Here is a 17292-nt window from a genome sequence, read left to right on the forward strand (position 1 = left end):
GGGGGGGGGGGGGGGGTATTAATCGATTAAATAAATTTTCTTTGTCTAAAATCATTTTTTAAAAATTCTTTGACTAAAATATCGGCAAATCTATAATCAAAATTAATAAATCTGCCGTCATATATCAAATCGCAAATTAATCAGCTGATGAAATTAATTATTAGTCAGTATATAATCAATCACATCAAAATTTGATTATTAATTAGTTCTATGAAACGACGAAATTTTGCTTATTTGTGATTTTACATATGACGATTAATTAATCTGAATGTTTTATTTGCTGATTATTTTTCAGTCAAAGAAAATTTGAATCGATTAACGCCCAATACGAATAAGGATGAAATTACACAATTGTATAAGTTATTTTTTTAGAAATTTATATTTTCGGAAAGTGAAATACTTTTGTCGACAGATCAGCGCGGAATGATTCCAATAGGTGTCTCCCGTTAATTTCGTGGATCCGCGAGTCGTTGTTTATCCTTACCTTCAACGATCGCGGGCGCACCGACGGCGCGGTTTCAAGCTGGAGATTGAGCTTTCCTCGAGCGACTACGTGCCCTTTTATAGCCGTCGCGACGCACTTTTAATGGAGCACAATTGTAATTGATATTTACGAGAATTCCGCCGTGGAAGAAAGAAAACATTCCCGGCGAGCGCGTCACGCGACGCGCAGGTACACGCGGAGCTAATTGGCGTCCGCGAAAAATTGTTTAAGCTCCGGCAATTTTACGTCTAATTAGGATGTCTCTGATTGCTTGGCTTTCACGGAAACCCTCTCGCCGCCGCGTAACGTGCGACCTGCTCGACGATCAATCAGACAATATGCCGACGATGTGCGAAGGACGCGACTGCGGATTATTAAGTGGTCGTTTTATACGCAGAAACGAAAACCGAACGTATTTCGATGTGGATAAAAGAATTAGCGAGCGAGCAAGAGAGAGAGAAAGAGAAAGAGAGAGAGAGAGAGAGAGGGAGGGGGGAGGAGGGGAGAAAAAGAGGGAGTTCGAGCAAACGTAACTGACGTCGCCACGACGACGTCAAATGTCAAATGTCTCGCGTTAAATTAAATTCCTCGCCGTGCAGTTTTTTCTTTCTTTCTTTCTTTTTTTTGAACCCGCGAGCGTCCGTGTAAAGGGGTAGTTGGGCGCCGGAATATACTCGGCGTTATATTTAGAGTCGGGGCAGATGAGTGAAGGCTATAGACAAGGTTTCCAGTTACGGACGAGTGTACTGCGAGAACGAGTAATTTTCCGTAAAATTGCGAGAGGCTGCAGTATATCGCGCCGAGGATCGCTCGAAAGTTCCGGTCGGGGAATCTCTCAGATGTATATATTTGAAGCGGGCTAATCACGTAAGAACTTCACCGTTGCGATTTCGTTGCTGCTTACCCGTCGAGACCCGATACGTCCATATTTTCGCCGCTTCCACGGTGTCCCATTTGCGCGGCGTCTCTCAGCGAGAAACGATCGTTCAAACCCTCGACGAAGTGAACCGATACGTTCGCGAGACGTTGGAGCGAAGTGCGCAAGAAGAGCGCATCTTCACATCACGAAACCTCAAATATAAACTTCTTCAATAATGAGCCTCAAAAATTAAAAAATCTTCAACGCTTTCAACAAAATTCAGGCGTCCTCCTAACTTCTGTATCCGATAAATGATATTAATATGTGTCAATACATAACAGTTTATTTAAATTTAGCGTTCAGAATGAGAAAACTTGAGAAAAATAATAACGCAGTCTATTTTGCGACAGAAAATTCTCTGATAATCCAAAGGGAGAATTGTGAGTACAGTGTTTAAATGTGCTTTTTATGGGCATACAATGATTGAGCAGGGGCTAAAAAAGATGATTACATTTGCGATTTTTGTTTATAACTATCCTGCAAAATTAAATAAAATATGTTTGTTTACTTTAAATTCTATATTACTTTAAAACTACAGAAGTAACCTATAAAGGTTTAGATCCCTTTTTCAAATAGTGCAAATTTCTCTCTCTCTCTCTTTCTATTTTTTTCAAAAAAATGTAAACGACTAAAAACCTAAACATTTTCGGAACATCCCCTTTACAGATATTGAGAGAGACGGGGAGTATTAAAAATGAGTACCTCCAATAAGTCAGGGCGTTTTGCAAGACATTGCAGAATCCCGCGGAGAAACGGAAGAGGGTCCCGCGATCTGTCTTCGGAGGCAGCCAGGTACCGCAAGGTCGCGCTAATGACAAATCGATGAGACGCGCGTTGCAGAGTGTGGCTACTTCAGAGTTCCGAGTCGGTGCAATCGTTCTAGTCGAACGATATTCCGTCGAGATGATCGATCAAGCGAGAACGACTTCGCGAAGTGCGTGCGGATGCTTCACGTATGGTTGTTGATAGGCTCGTCTCGAATGCGAAATCCGCTCATGCGATCGATACTTCCATTCATCGGGGCAGACTGCGCGAGCCGCCAGTTGTAAATAACACTCATAAATATCCCCGTGACGCTCGCATTTGTACTTTTATGGACGATTCCACTGGGATTTTTATTGCACACCTCGGCGCGCGCGGCACGCGAATCCACCGCGAAGTTCGCCCCGGCTGATAAGGGAACCTTGGAAACTGTTCCACCTCGTTTCGACGAGCCTCGCAGATTCTGCCGGATAATTCGGACAGCTGAGTAACGAGCGCTTTTACACGCGTATCATCGCGATTCCGGAGGACCGAGGCGAACCTACGAAGCGAAAGATGAAGTACAATTTGCGATTGTCCAGCTCGAGTTTCGCTCGTCACGGTCGATAACAATCCAGATAGCACAGAGAATTCAAAAAGAATTATTAACGAAATTCAAAAAGAATTATTAACGAAATTTGGAGAGTAATTTAACGATGTTTGCCCTAACCGTTTGTTGCCGAAAAAACAAGTTTCCTGATTATACACAGAAAAAATATTTACTTAAAACATACTAAAATTAGCAACCATTGTTTCATGTAGAAGCAACGATAAGTAATTTTGTTAGCGAAAACAATTATTTATTCGATTTAAATAGAAAAGAAGTTATACTTAAGTAAATATGTTATCAATACTTACTAAATAAATATTTACGTTTTAAGTTCGTATTGGTAGTCGTTACTTGAAACTTGTCTCAGATAAGATACTCAGACTTTTATTCAGAATCAGATCCAAGTTCTTCTTGAATTACATTTATACCTGTAGTCGCGGAATTCAACTGAAAAACTTTCATCTAACTGAAATCTGGGTATCTCACTTGAGGTGAGTTTCAAATAATAACTATTAATACGAGCTTTAGATATACTTTCTCTTAGTGTAGAAGTGATCTTGAAGTCGTATGTCATCAATTCTGAGTTCATTTTTAGATGCAAAAAGAATTCTTTTCACTGAAGAATTCTTTTCACAAAAGAATTTTTTTCACTGAAGAATTCTTTTTGCATCTGAAAATGAACTCAGAATTGGTGACATACGACTGAATTCTTTTTGAATTCGTGCTATTTGGGAAAGTTATCGCGACACGTTTTACCGACATTGTGATGTCGATTTCAAGATCACTTCTACACTAAAAGAAAGTATGTCTAAAGCTCGTATTAATAGTTATTACTTGAAACTCATTTCAAGTGAGATACCCAGATTTCAATTTAGTTAAATGAAAGTTTTTCAGTTGAATTCCACGACTACAGATGTAAATGTAATTCAAAAAGAACTTGTATCTGATTTTGAATAAAAGTCTGAGTATCTCATCTGAGACAAGTTTCAAGTAACAATACGAACTTAAAATGTAAATATTTATTTAGTAAGTATTAATAACATATTTACTTAAATCTAAATTCTTTTCTATTTAAATAGAATAAATAATTGTTTTCGCTAACAAAATTACTTATCGTTGCTTATACATGAAACAATGGTTGCTAATAGTATGTTTTAAGTAGATAATTTTAAGTGAATAATTTTTTCTCTGTATAATCAGAAAACTTGCTTTTTCGGCAACAAACGGTTGGGGCAACCATCGTTAAATTACTCTTCGAATTTCGTTATCATAATACCAATTTAATCGACATTATCATCAAGTTTAATTCGTAGTGTTGCGCCCGCGCGCCACGGAAAAATTGCAATCTCAATCGAAGTCGATTAACATCAATCGACACGCGTCAGTATTCACACCGATCGACAAGTGAAGATGGCCGCGCGCGACAAGAAAGAGATCCGTTGGCTCTCTTAAAAGCTAGAATTCCCGCTGAACGAGAAGCTCGTCGTTCGACAAAGTATAATCGTCCGCGAGACGGAATGCCCGCCGAAGGCAGCCGCGATCTTAGATCCTCGATTCTTTACACGCGATTTGCGGGAGAGACGTATCTTCGAAGTACTGAAGTTCGTCGCGTCGTTCTCATGAAAGCTCATGGCGTCAAAGTCAAAGTGATCGCACAGATGCAGTGCAATAAAGCGAAGCAAGTAAACTGCTGAATTCGACGAGCTGGACGCTGAAAAAGTTGGACGAGCGACGCTGACTGTTCGTTATCACCACTCGAAGATCAGGTTAGATTATGTTAGATTGGTAACTCAAGATTATACTTGAGAAAGATGTATAAGAACAAATGGCACACGGCAACGCACGCTTGTGCAGTATTTGGTAAACGTGAAAAGTAAATATATGAGACAATATATAAGAATAAGCGTAAAATCGAAACGGAAGGTAAAATATAGCCGAATATAAAATCCTTCCGTTTCTCGTATCATTTTAGGCAAGGGGCTTCTTATGTGTTACGCATTTATGATAATGTATGGCAATCGATTTTGCTTATGATAATTCACGCATTTATGATAATTTGGTGATCGATAGAAGTCCATCGTTTCTGGAGACACCTCGATCCGTCGGCAAGGACGGGAGGGAGAGGGGGACAAGTCGGGAAAAAGAACAATTCGAGTGAATACTTTGTTTTATTTTGTAAGCAACACGTAACACACGCATACAGAGGCTTGTGCGATGCACGGCCGGCAAGTCGGCTGAGTAAAACGTTAGAATTTCGTGGTCCGCGCCGTTACACGATTTTTGAAGATCGAGCGGTGGTCGATCGATCGATCGATCGTTCGTTCGTTGTCAAAGTCAAGATAAAAGTCCATCTCGCACAGCGCAGCTCTCTTGTTTCTTTTCTTTTCTCGCATTTTTCTTTTAAGGCCCGTCTACGTAGGCCGCAACATCCATCTTCAACTTTTTACGTTTTCTCTGCGTTTGCAGGGAAAAGTTGGATGTGTGCGCGATTGCGAACTGCGTTTTGCGTGTTGCGGCCTATGTAGACGGACCTTTACGCAGAATCGTCGCAAACACAGCTCAAAACACTCTTACGTGCTATATTTATAGGATTATTATTATATATTACCCCCCCCTTCCACAAGTCGACGAGTTCTGTCGAAATTTCTCGCACGTATCCTCTTTCTCTCACATTCACACGCACTCTCTCTCTTTCTCTCTCTCTCTTCTTTCCTCCTTCTCTCTCTCTCTCTCTCTCTCTTTCTTTCTTTTTTCTCTCTTTCTCCGTTTCATTCGCTCACTTGACAAAAACAAGGATTATGCAGTGACAGAAGCTCGCGCAGATGGCACAGAAATCGGTAACCTCGTCTAGAAGTAACGTAATATGGCAATCGTACGTTCGTCTCGTTCGTTGGCTCGCTCTCGCTTCGTAAAACGAAGCCCAGACCGACGTTCGTCTCCCCCCTCCCGCGTGTCCCGAAGAAGAGCTCATTAAAGCTGAAACGAGAATGCCCGCTCCCACTGGCTCTAGATAATATCGAATTTCGAATTAGATTTAAGACCTGAAGGGTTTGACTACCCTCGTGGAAGGTGGCTAAGTAAATTTAACTTTCCAAGAACCCCCGGAAATTTAGAAACTCATAAGACTTTAGAAATTTGATGAATTTAAAATTTGAGAGCTTAAAGACGTATGCTTCCATTTCAACCCTTTTCTCAGAACTTAAAAAACGCGAATCGATTTCTACATCGCGAAAAAGGTATTTCAAAATTTATTTGTAGGATATAAAGTTTGTTTGTGTAAAATAAAATTTATATTTGTGAAACAAATCTTTATCTCACACACAAATAAATTTTCAAATATTTCCTAGTCAGTGCGCAGAAAAGAAATTTGACTCGTGTAATTGAATTTCTGTTGCTTAAGGATTTTTCTGTACCCTGGAGATTAAAATTGTTTTATTTTCTTGGGGATCAAACGAAGAGTTGAAATTGAATTGCACAAACCGAGTTTCTTTTCCCGTGCAGTTTTGGCAGCATGCAGTAGCAGTGGCGATTTCGACGTGTAGTTTTCACAAGATCTTTCCAAGATTCGTGATAAAAGATTGACATGGAAATCTAAAGAGTCGGGCATTCGGGGACTTGAGAATTCTTCTTGGCGATCACGACATTGGGACATTGCTACCGTGCGAATTTCAGCCTTTCGTTTCTTCGCAACTGGCAAATCGATCCGACTGATTAAATAAAAGCCCGATACATGCTGAACCTGTTATCAGTCTCGGCTTTAATCGGCCGATTTCAGGGTACGGCGAACTCGCGGATGACTTACGGCAAAGTTTGCATGCACTAAGAATATATGTCTGCCCGTCGATTTAGTACAGCTATTAAGTATCTTCGACGAATATACTCGTTAGCTTGCATCTAAGAATCGTGCACAGAATGTCGGCTCTCATAAATTAATAGAAAATCACTTGCTGCCCATACTCGCGCATTTCTCCCTTCCAGTTATAAATTAAGCAATACTTCGTCGCTATCAATGCGAATGACATTCGTAACATGAAAAAACAGGAGCATCGGATTATTATCTTTTCGAGCATCTGACTAGTATATTTTGGAGCGAACCTCACTGCGCGACGTTTGTCATCTCAGCGCATGGGGAAAAACAATTCTATCGGTGTAACTGAAACTCCCGTTGCCTGGGAAGAATACACTGAAAAAAAAAAGTTTGGTAATACTTACCAAATGCGTTTTATTATACCATTTAGTAAATAGTAATCAATAATGGTAAATGTTACCAATGTTTAGTAATAATTACAAAATTGTTAGTAACATTAACTTTCATATAGTAATATCCACCTCTTATATTTAGTTGATACTATTTCACTAAATGTAATAATTATAACACAGGCTGGATAATTATTACCAGAGATTTTTCTCAATGTAGGAGCCCAGACAAGAAACTCAATTGTAGGGATAGAAAGATCTCTATAGGAGATTCCCGTCCAGTTAATTGCCTTCAGTTATATTGACCGAATTTTAATGATATTTGATTATACTCGTGAAGAATATATATAATTTTATGTATATCAATTATAGGATGTTTCAGTAAAGTGGACAATCTCCCTTAGAGGCATACAGATCAAGTGAAAATAATTCCTTAACCCTGTACTGCTCACTATGACTCTGCAACTGCGCATAATTTTGATTGTCCGGAGAGACCACGCGAACTACACACAATTCTCGCTTCACGCTTTCGGCACATTCACACGCTGTTCGTACTTTCCTCCCGATCTCATTCTCGCGTCCATCCATTCGTCCATCCATCCATCCGTCACGCTCTCTTGGGCATGTATTAATAGTCGTTACTTGAAACTTGTCTCACGTGAAATGTTCAGATTTTACTTCAGAATTAGGTCTAAATTAGTTAGTAAATCGTACGATATATACGACATTACGTTTACAATCTGTCAAGTAAAATCGTGGGCGGCCTTATTCACAACTGATAAAAGGTATCGCCCTAAATCTGTCGTGAGTCGATAAAGGGAATCTTTGTCCTTGATGCACTGCCAAGAAAAATCAAGTTGTCGTTGATTTTTTGTAAGAGAAACACGTGAGCGCCATGAATGTCAAATAGTAACGCGTCGCGCTACGAGGCTATAGTCCTTTGCACCCACTCGAAAGATCTGAAAATGTCGCACTCAGTGGCTGCTATAAATATATGAGACAGACAAAAGCATTCGTACAGAAGTGGGTGCATCGATACAATGGCAAAAAAATGTCGATGATTTACCGGACCGTGGCTCGATAGGCAAATTTGGTCGAAAGCATGCCTCGAAGATGCCAGGCACACTGAGAGAAAAATATAGTTGCTTTTGGCAACTATACTCTTTTGTGGTTTTAACCACAAAAATACGGTTAGAAAATATAGTTAGAAAAACCATTGTTTTAGTAAGTGTTTAGAAAGTTCTTCTAATTATTTTTCTGGTTAAAATCACAAAAATGTATAGTTGATATCGAAAGCAACTATATTTTTCCCTCAGTGCAATTATCGACGCCAGTGGTGATTGGACGCATTATTAACATAATTGCATCTTTGTTCTGATTGAGTACAATGCATATATGTATTTGAAAATTTTGTTTACTAATTTTTTTTATAATTTAACCCGACCACGCTCTTACTTGACAGATCGCTCTTACTGTACGATCGTTATTCCACTGAAAAACTCACTTCCCAGATAGCACAAGATCTCAAGGGAACGTTCTTAGGACGTAGAGACGTTCTTAGAACGTCTTTAGGATGTCCTGTGGAGACCTGTACTTTTTGAATTGAAACAAGTAACAATTGGATTGAATAAGTTTCAGGTAACAACTATTAATATGGACCTTATTCTCTCTTTCTCGCCGCAACGCACCGTCGATCACCGATCACCCAAAACCGGAACGCCGTTCTCGGGATTCTTGCGACACGTGCTGCATCCCGATGCACCTTGAAAGCACGTAGAAATATGCGAATAGCCCACGTAATATACTAATTGCTCAGGTGACCTTTGCGTGATTCCGATCGCGACGACTCCGTCGTAGTGTTCGTTGTGTGTCGTTATTACGGGGGTTTCCTGCCGCGAGCGATTTCGCGAGGTATTCGCCAACCCCGCGAGGATCGCGATCAGACTGCCATTAAGCGGGAACCGCAAAGTGCAGGGGGTATGTCGTCGTCGTCGAACGTCCCGACGTTAATTAATCGCGCTGCTCCGTCGCGACGGTCGACGTCGCTCGACGCACGATATCCGAGACGACGACTACCGAACGCTCGCGAATGAAATATCGTCGAAATAACGAGAATACGATGCGTCCCGACAAAAGAAAGAGAAAAGTCGTTTAACTCCAAAGAGCGCGAGTGTTTTTTAACGCAGGTCGCCGTATATTGAGAGAAAAATATCTGAGAATCTATTTGTGGGATATAAACGTTATTTGCAGAAGCAAATTTCACGGAAATAAACTCCGTTTTATAGAAACTTTATATTCCACAAATAAATTTCGACAAGTATCGTTTTCTCAGATTGTACACTGAGAGAAAAATACCTAAGAAATAAAAAATATTTATTCAGTGAGTGCTAGTAATACACTTTACTTATAGAATATTTTTTAATTAAGAAAATATACATTTTCTTGAAATACTTTATTTTTTTCGTAATAGCAATTGTTTATTCTGTTTGAGTAAAGAAGTAAAGAATTTAATATGTTGTTGGTAGCCACCGAATAAATTTATTTCTTATTTTTTAGATATTTTTTCTCTCAGTGTGAGTGATGTGAAATTACGACGAAATGAACGTTTCCTTCTGTTGAGGGATTCCGTTCGTTTTTGTATGCGTAAAACATTGATACGTATCAGCGAATTTACGAAATTCGAAACGGAAAATAGTGGAACGCGCTCTTTAGAGTTAAAAACGTGGATCGCGGTCGAGGGTGACCGATGGCCTCCTGTGCCATACACTCTTAATTAAAAGCTAGATAATAAATATTAATCAATAACTCATAGCTGGACGACGCGCGACATTGTCCGTATCTCCACAAAAAAATGTGAACATCGCATAAAATCAATCGGGCTAATTGTGGAAACATTCGAGAAGTATCTTTGCGCGATACCCTTTGACACTCGATGTTCTCCTTTAAGATTTTATTCTTATATAGAGTAAAAATGCTAATGTTTTTGCACGTGCGCCTAGTTTTTGACTTTTTTATTTTGATCTTCAAATACGAATATTTAAACTTTCAGAACATAGAATATACGTATACAAAGTGTCTCAGATCGATTTCACAATTTCTCGTGAGAATGGATTGAAGTGAACATAAGAAATTCTATACAGTTTTGCAGTGTTCGCAATAATTATCGAGATATTAATTAAAGCAGATTTGTAAATAATGATACGATAGACATGCTGTAGTGACAACGTCGTGTATTTGTACATTAGATTAAATTAAATAGAAAAAGTTCTCTATATTTTGCAAATGAGCACGTAGATTTTTAGTTATTAATTAAAGAGTCTTGCTGCATCGTGTAGAATCATGCAACAATTTTTTTAAATTGAAAACTAAAAGTCTACATGATCATTTGGAAATAGAGAACACTTTCTTGTTCAGTTTTACCTAATATACAAGCACACACGATGGCAGACGTCGCCACTACTCATCTATCATATAATGATCATTCACAAATCTTTTACAATTAATATTTTTTGATTATTATGGCAAAACGCATTTATATTTATTGGACTTTTTGTTCATCTCAATTCGCTCTACATCTTCACGAGAAATTGTGAAGTCGAGCTGGAACACCTTATATATACGATTTAATGTATATATTCTCCATGTTGAAAATTTCGCGTTTAAAGACTAAAACAATAAGAATGTTTAAGTTTACACTGAGAGAAAAAAATATTTAAGAAATAAGAACTATTTACTCAGTGGGTATTAATAACATATAATTAGTTATATACATATATTAAAATATAAAATATATTTTTAATATAAAACTAATGTAAAATATTTTTAAAATAAAAAAATATATATCTTTTAAAATTCTAGCTTTTCATGAAAGCAATTGTTTGTTCTATTTAAATAAAATAATTTAGAGTTAAGCAAATGTGTTATTAGTACCCACCGAATAAATATTTTTTTATTTTTCAAATTTTTTTCTCTCAGTGTAAGTATACGTGTCTAGATAATCGTGCTTTTGCCTTAATTCTACATAATATATTTATCTGACTTTTAATATGATTTTATATAATTTTTATCTGACTTTTATATTACTATTAAGAAATAAATATTTATTATGTCTTCAACAATTTCATAGCTTGCTATTACGCTTCAACTAATCCGTATTTTACTTTTTTTTTCATTGCAATTACCCCGCTGTTAAAATCATCCCGATTGATCTTATATCGTTCGTTGCTACATGATGAATCGTTCGCGGATTTGACAAAGGGTTAGTGAAGTTCTCGGCCGGAGATACAGTAAAGAAGAAAGTGATCGCGATAAAATAATTCGTGCATTAACACCGTACGCTTCTTCTCCTCGTTGGACGTCCTCCGCATTTTCGTTTTCGCTCTTGCCTTCCCGTCGTCTCCCGTCGACACTCGAGACTGCGTATCTTAACGCGCGTGTTTTTTGCAGAACGGGCGGCCGCCTTTCGCGTAGAAGCTTTGGCCCTCGAGATTCTCCTTGCACATCTGACATGTCGATAAAAAGGTCACATAAACGTTTAGTACCAATCGTAAAAGAATTCTGTGTTTATGAGAAATAGCAGGTCTTCATAAATTATAGGATTTACGAAGTTCTCTGTGCAAAACGAACGGAAGAAACGTGGAAGAACGGCGTTTTCGTTCTTTGCTCACCGTGCAGTTGAAGCACTGGCTGTGGTAGTTGTTGTTCAGAGCCTCCACCCAGCGATCACCAGCCTCGACTGGGAATCCGCACGCGAAGCATTTCGTGGTAAACAGCTCGTTCCAGTCTGTATTCAGAATGAAACCACGACTTAACTTTCGGAATAATTGAACGACGAGGTAAACGAAGATGGGCTACGTTATAAAAGAGCGAAAAGGAAACGTTCTCGATTTCTACGTGAATCTTTCTGGCCAGTGAAATTTGAATTTATCAATTTATATATATTTTTTTATTAACACATTCTGTAATTAGAAATATTACTATTTATGAATGTTTCAATTCATACTAATACTGACCAGCTTCGCAGTAGGGCAATCCTTCCTCCAGGAAGAACGGAGTATTGCCGAAGAGTTTGCCGCAATAGGCACAGTTAAAGCATTCAGGGTGGAAGTGCTTTCCAATCGCGTTCAGGCAATCCTGAATATCGAAGGCATAATTAACTTTAAATCATCGCGATCATCATCGATGGCGATCATCGATGCACGACAGTACTTACGCCCTTGATCTTGTTGTTGCATTTGTTGCACGTGGGCGCGATGAATTTCTCGAAACAGTACTCGCAGTAGAGCTGTCCTTTCTCCTCTACGAAGCCGATGTCTTGAAGAGGACGACGGCATTGGGAGTTGACGCAAACGAAGTGATCAGGGCACCAAATCTGGCCCAGAGCGGTGATGAAGGGTCCTCTGCGTGATAACACAAGCGATTTTACAACGATCATAAAAATAATCTCGATGTAAATGCTTAAAAAATTGTATCTTAGCTGCGAATAATGCATAATCAGTTAATATGCTCCTTTCTTTTTTTCTTACAAAGGAATAACAATAATTGAGCAAATAACGATCAGGTTTTATATTTTCAAAAACGCAGGCGTTAATAATGGACGTTCTGCGTGCGCGAAGCAGAATTTTGTACGAACCTTATGCAGTCTTTGTCGCCTTTACAGCACACTGGCTTAATGGTGAAGCCGTTCGACTTGTGATTAGTGTTTTCTTCGTTAGCTGTCAACAACATGCCGTGAAAATCAGTTGTTAATTAGGTTACAGTTAGGCTACCATTAACATCTATACAAACGAATACAATAAATTCCTGGGTGCATTATTTTTATAAGCGAAAACATAAAAAATTCTCCAGTTGCAGGAATCTAATCTAGTATCACGCGGTAAAATCGATCGATTAGAACACATTCAAACAACTTTTTGGTCTCTTGATCTCAATTTTCTTGATTTCTCGATCACTAAACATATATTTGAATCGTAGTGCAGTGCAAAACGTTTGCGAAATACTCAAAGAAATAATTCTATATTTACAAAATATTACAATCTCTATTTCATAAAGGCAAATAAGATGTAATGGGGAAATTTATATTTCGTAATATTGATTCCGTCGACAAAGATAGTTTGCCGCCATTCTGATATAAGCCATATCGCATAATTTAGCGCTTAAAGGAAAGCCCATTTAAGCACACGAAACCTTCGAATAAATCACGATCGGTGTCTGAATATTCAGAACGACAAAAGTGGCACCTGGAAAAAAAACAAACAAAGAGGGACATACACACGCGCGCGCACTCGTGCCAAGGCAAGTGAGTACTAATGCGAGCCGCTAGGTGCGCTGAAACGAAAAGAAGCGAAAAGAACAAAGAAAGATACACGCATCCAACGAAAAGAGAGCAAACAAACGACAGAGATCGCAGGCATCGTCATCGATTTGTGAACAATCGTGCCCGGGAGTACCTGACGTATGAGTTGCAGTGAGCACACATCGGTATACGCGATCCCGCACCGACCGCCTGATTGAGGATCCCTCGTCCGCGTTTGGGCGCGCTGCTACCGGCGAACGATCCGCTCTTGGACGAGCCCGCACCGCCGAGGCCACCGACTCCGGCACCTAGATCCGGGTGGGACGACAAATTTGGTGGGTCTACTAAACTCTGGGTCTTACTAGAGGGACAGTGGATCTGGTCCTGGCAGTGGGTCTGACAGCGGTTCTGATTACGGCAACGATCGGCGGAGCCACAGTGGGTCTCCCGGTAGCTCTGGGTGTGGCAGTAAGAGGTCTCGGTGTAGCTCTGGGTCTGAGTCGGAGCTTGGACTTCAGCCGGGACTTGCGGCTTGTAAAGTTGTATGGTGGGGCCGCTCTTGGCGGTGAGTCGCGCCAGCTGGCCGCTCAGATTAGTGCGAGGCTTGAAGCTCGGGGAGCACTGAGGGAGGACCGGCGACGGGGACGACACGGGATCCTCGTAGGGCAATGGGATTTGGGGGAAAGGGAGGTTCGCTCTCAACTGGCTCGGAGATGGGCCGGGCTTGCTGCAAGGTGCCACGCAGACAGCACCGTCGGCGCAAGGTGCCACGCAGATGCCGGAGTCCGGGCAGTTGGCTGGTATGTAGTCGCAGGCGGAGTCGCGACCGCATGTGCCAGACGGCTGGCCGCATGTGTTGGTCCGCATGCCGAAGCAGGGTGATACGCAGACGCCTGACCGGTCCTTCGTGGGTATCACGCAGACTCCGGATTTCGGGCAAGTGGTCTGTGGGCCTTCGCAAGGCACCACGACGACTCCAGCCTTTGTACCTCGATCGGAATGGGCTTTGCAAGGTAGAACGGTCACTCCTGTTTCTGTGCAAGGTTTAGGCGAGGGTGTCTCGTAACGAACGTGGCGCACTTCCGTGGAGCTGCTGTAGGTCGGTCTGACGGGGGAGGGGCTGGCTCGCGACGGCTTAGGGCACGGCAAGGTGGGCTTGGTGTGGCTCACTTTGTTGATGACGCAGGTGTTCTTTGGACTCTGCGACGGTGACGTCGGCATCACTTCCTTCCGCTCGCATTTCTCATAGTCCTCGACCACTTGAAGAGCTCTCTTCACGTGGGACGCGGTGTTCTGTTGCTCGCTGGTCTCCTCGCTAGTCATGCATCGTGTCTCTTGGAACTGGGCGTAGCGCGCGTCGGTTGGACCTCCGTCGAGGCTGTTGGTTTCCTTTTCGTCGTAATTGACGGTCCTCGAGGCGGAATACTCTTGTTTCCTGTGGCCGCTGTCGGTGTCCTCCTCCACGTGGTAGGAGATGGTCTTACGCGACGGGAAATGAACCGATCCGCGCTTCGACGGTGGTGGGTCTTCTCGAATTCTTGGAGCTTGAGCCTTCACGTAGCAAGCAGGTGGCTCAGGCGGTCCTTGCGCCGGCGACTTGGATCTATGAGGTGTCGGGGTGGGAGTTCTGCTAGGAACGAACGGCTGGCCCTCTACCGGGCCCTTCTTCATCGCCACCAGGTTTCTCTGGTAGGCTGGTATGGTGTCTGGTTTCTTCAGACCCGCCGTGAAGGATTTGCTGCTGGGTGTTTGCGGTCGAGATCTCGCCGGCGACGCCGAAGAGTCTCTTAAGCGATGATCAGGTGGCGGAGTAGGTAAAGGCTGTGGTCCAGAATATTCTCTGACTTCCTTCACGCACACCTGTTCTCGCATAAAAGAATCCCCCTTTGTGTCACCGTACAAGATGTCTAACGGCGGGCAATAATCATTTTGCGTCTGAATGCTCGGAGTTTGTGATCTACTTGCGATCTGCTGGTCCTGCGGCCCGATTTCCCGACTCAGAGGAGTATACGATCTCTCAGGCGCTATCATCAGCGCTTGTTGGAAAGGCGAAATGGGTCGGATCTCTTCCTTGGGTGGCGGCGGCTTGGGTCGACATCTGTGATCCAAGTAGATGGTTTCCTCGGTGTAGAGCTCCTTCACACTGGTGGTAGCGTTCAACGGCGTGTAGGGTCGATCGGACACCGTCGTCAGGGCGTTCACCATCTCGGATTTCCACTCCTTGGGCGTGGAGTTCTTCACGGGCGTGTCTGATAGAGGTTTCGGGCCGGTCTCAGTCTCCTTCAGGAATTGCACCTTCTTCTTGCACGTTTCCATGGTCTCCTGTTGAGGTTGCTGGCTGCATCTCGCGATTACTCGTCTCTCCGGCGCTTGTTGGTCTCTGAGACTCTGATGGACTTCCACCTGTTCCCGTAGACTCTTTCTGCGCTCATTATCACCCACGCCTTTTCTCCTCACGCGTTCCTGAACCAACACTTCTTCCGTGATCTCTTCATACGTCTCTTTCGTGACTTTGCAGCGTCCAGGGGTAGTGTCCGTCTCGGTGATGCGTTCCTCTCGAACGACCGTTCTGCCGAGCGGTTGTTCCCGCACCTCTTCGACCTCTTCTTCCTCCTCGTTGAAGGTTACATGCTTTTTAATCTTCTCCTCTTCCTCTTGTCTTTTCCTTTCCTCTTCTTCACGACGTCTTCTTTCCTCTTCCTCGCGCTTCCTCCTTTCTTCTTCTTCCTTTCTGCGCTCCTCCTCCTCCTCTTCTCTCTTCCTCTCTTCCTCTTCCTGCTTTGCCTTCTCCAGCATCTGCTGGGTGTCAATAGCCGACGTGACCGTCTCAGCGGACTCCTCCATCGTTCGTTCCTCCATCACGTTCTCTACCTCTCGATTGATATGCGTCTCAGTTCTCCTCGTCAAGCACTCCGACTCCGTTTCGTCCGTTTCCTGAGCCATCGCAGCGCATCTCTCCGGCGACACCTTCTCCACGGTCTTCTCGAAAGTCGCCGATTTCTTCACACGCATACCATCGACGGTCTCCTCCGCCGTCTCGGTGATGAGATCGTGTTCGCCCTGGATTCCCGTCGAGCTGGCCTCTGGCTCGTCCGCTTCGTCTCCCCTCAGATCGATGACTTCGGTGTCGACTTCATTGACCGTCTCCGCCGGTTCTTGTCTACGCGTGGGTAACGGTGGCTTCGGACAGATCGTTTGTTCCCTTCGACAGATCTCCGTTCGGTAAGCTCGATGCTCCTCCCGTTGCTCTTTACCGCCCGATATCTGTTCCCGATGGCAGACCTCGCGCTGCATGAACTTCTTGCAGACCTTGGGCTGCTGCTCTTGCTGCGCATAGCTCTGCTCGAACAGGTTGGTGCCGCCGCTGGTGACGGTTGCGGTCCACGGTTTCGGGATCGGTTGGGCGATTCTGGTGGGCGTGAGTGACCTGCGAATCGGGTCGGTCGAGCTAGGTCTTGACGTTACGGTCCTGTTGGTATCCACTAACTCGACGCGCCGGTACACTGCTCCAGGGCAACTCAGCCTCTCCATCGCTGAGTTTTCGTACTGACGAGTGCACTCTCTTGTCGCCCTCTCGACTTCCCGATCGACACTCTCACGTTGCCTCTCGGTTCTCCGGCTCAGAGCTCGCTCGCAAGCCTCGATACTGGCACGCTTCTCTCTGACCGCCTGGTGGCACCTGCTGTCGAGGACGGGGTTAGGGTTGATGTAGAGAGGACTGGCGGTGGGATAGGTGATGTCCTCGATGGGTTTCGGGGGTGGCCACACGAGACTCCGGGATTTTACGGAACTGGGACGGGACTGGTCCCTCGTGTCTTCAACGACCTCGCAATAGCAAGACCTTTCGTAAGTCTCGCTGGAGGTTTCTGGGACGGCCAAATGAAGGGCGCGACGAGATAGTGGATATCCGACGGAGGTGGGGTGGTTAGTTGGCCAAGATCGCAGGGCAAAGAACACGGGGATACACGACACACGAAAAGTGCATTAATACATGCGTTCGGGAGCGTGAGTGACGGGCAGTTTTGTCGGGATGCGTTAGAAAGAAC

General features: G+C 43.0%; 1 protein-coding gene across 9 annotated transcripts in view; it reads right to left on the reverse strand.

Annotated features, from left to right (window-relative positions):
* Positions 1-11028: 11028 nt before the first annotated feature.
* Positions 11029-17292, reverse strand: part of LOC116844122 (PDZ and LIM domain protein Zasp) — a 54969-nt gene continuing 48705 nt past the window's right edge. For 5 of the 9 annotated variants that reach the window (XM_032815276.1, XM_032815284.1, XM_032815278.1 and 2 more), the window contains 5 exons: positions 13401-17112; positions 12164-12350; positions 11964-12084; positions 11619-11734; positions 11029-11453 (listed from right to left, as the gene is read on the reverse strand). In XM_032815276.1, coding sequence (XP_032671167.1) covers positions 11376-11453; positions 11619-11734; positions 11964-12084; positions 12164-12350; positions 13401-17112 — 4214 coding nt within the window. In that variant the 3' untranslated portion in view covers positions 11029-11375. The remainder of the gene's footprint in view (positions 11454-11618; positions 11735-11963; positions 12085-12163; positions 12351-13400; positions 17113-17292) is intronic. The other 4 variants (XM_032815280.1, XM_032815281.1, XM_032815282.1 and 1 more) reach the window with 1 other exon arrangement.

Source organism: Odontomachus brunneus, unplaced genomic scaffold, assembly GCF_010583005.1.
Source record: "Odontomachus brunneus isolate Ranch 3 - 2012 unplaced genomic scaffold, Obru_v1 Obru_scaffold_039, whole genome shotgun sequence".
NCBI classification, from domain to species: Eukaryota; Metazoa; Arthropoda; class Insecta; order Hymenoptera; family Formicidae; genus Odontomachus; species Odontomachus brunneus.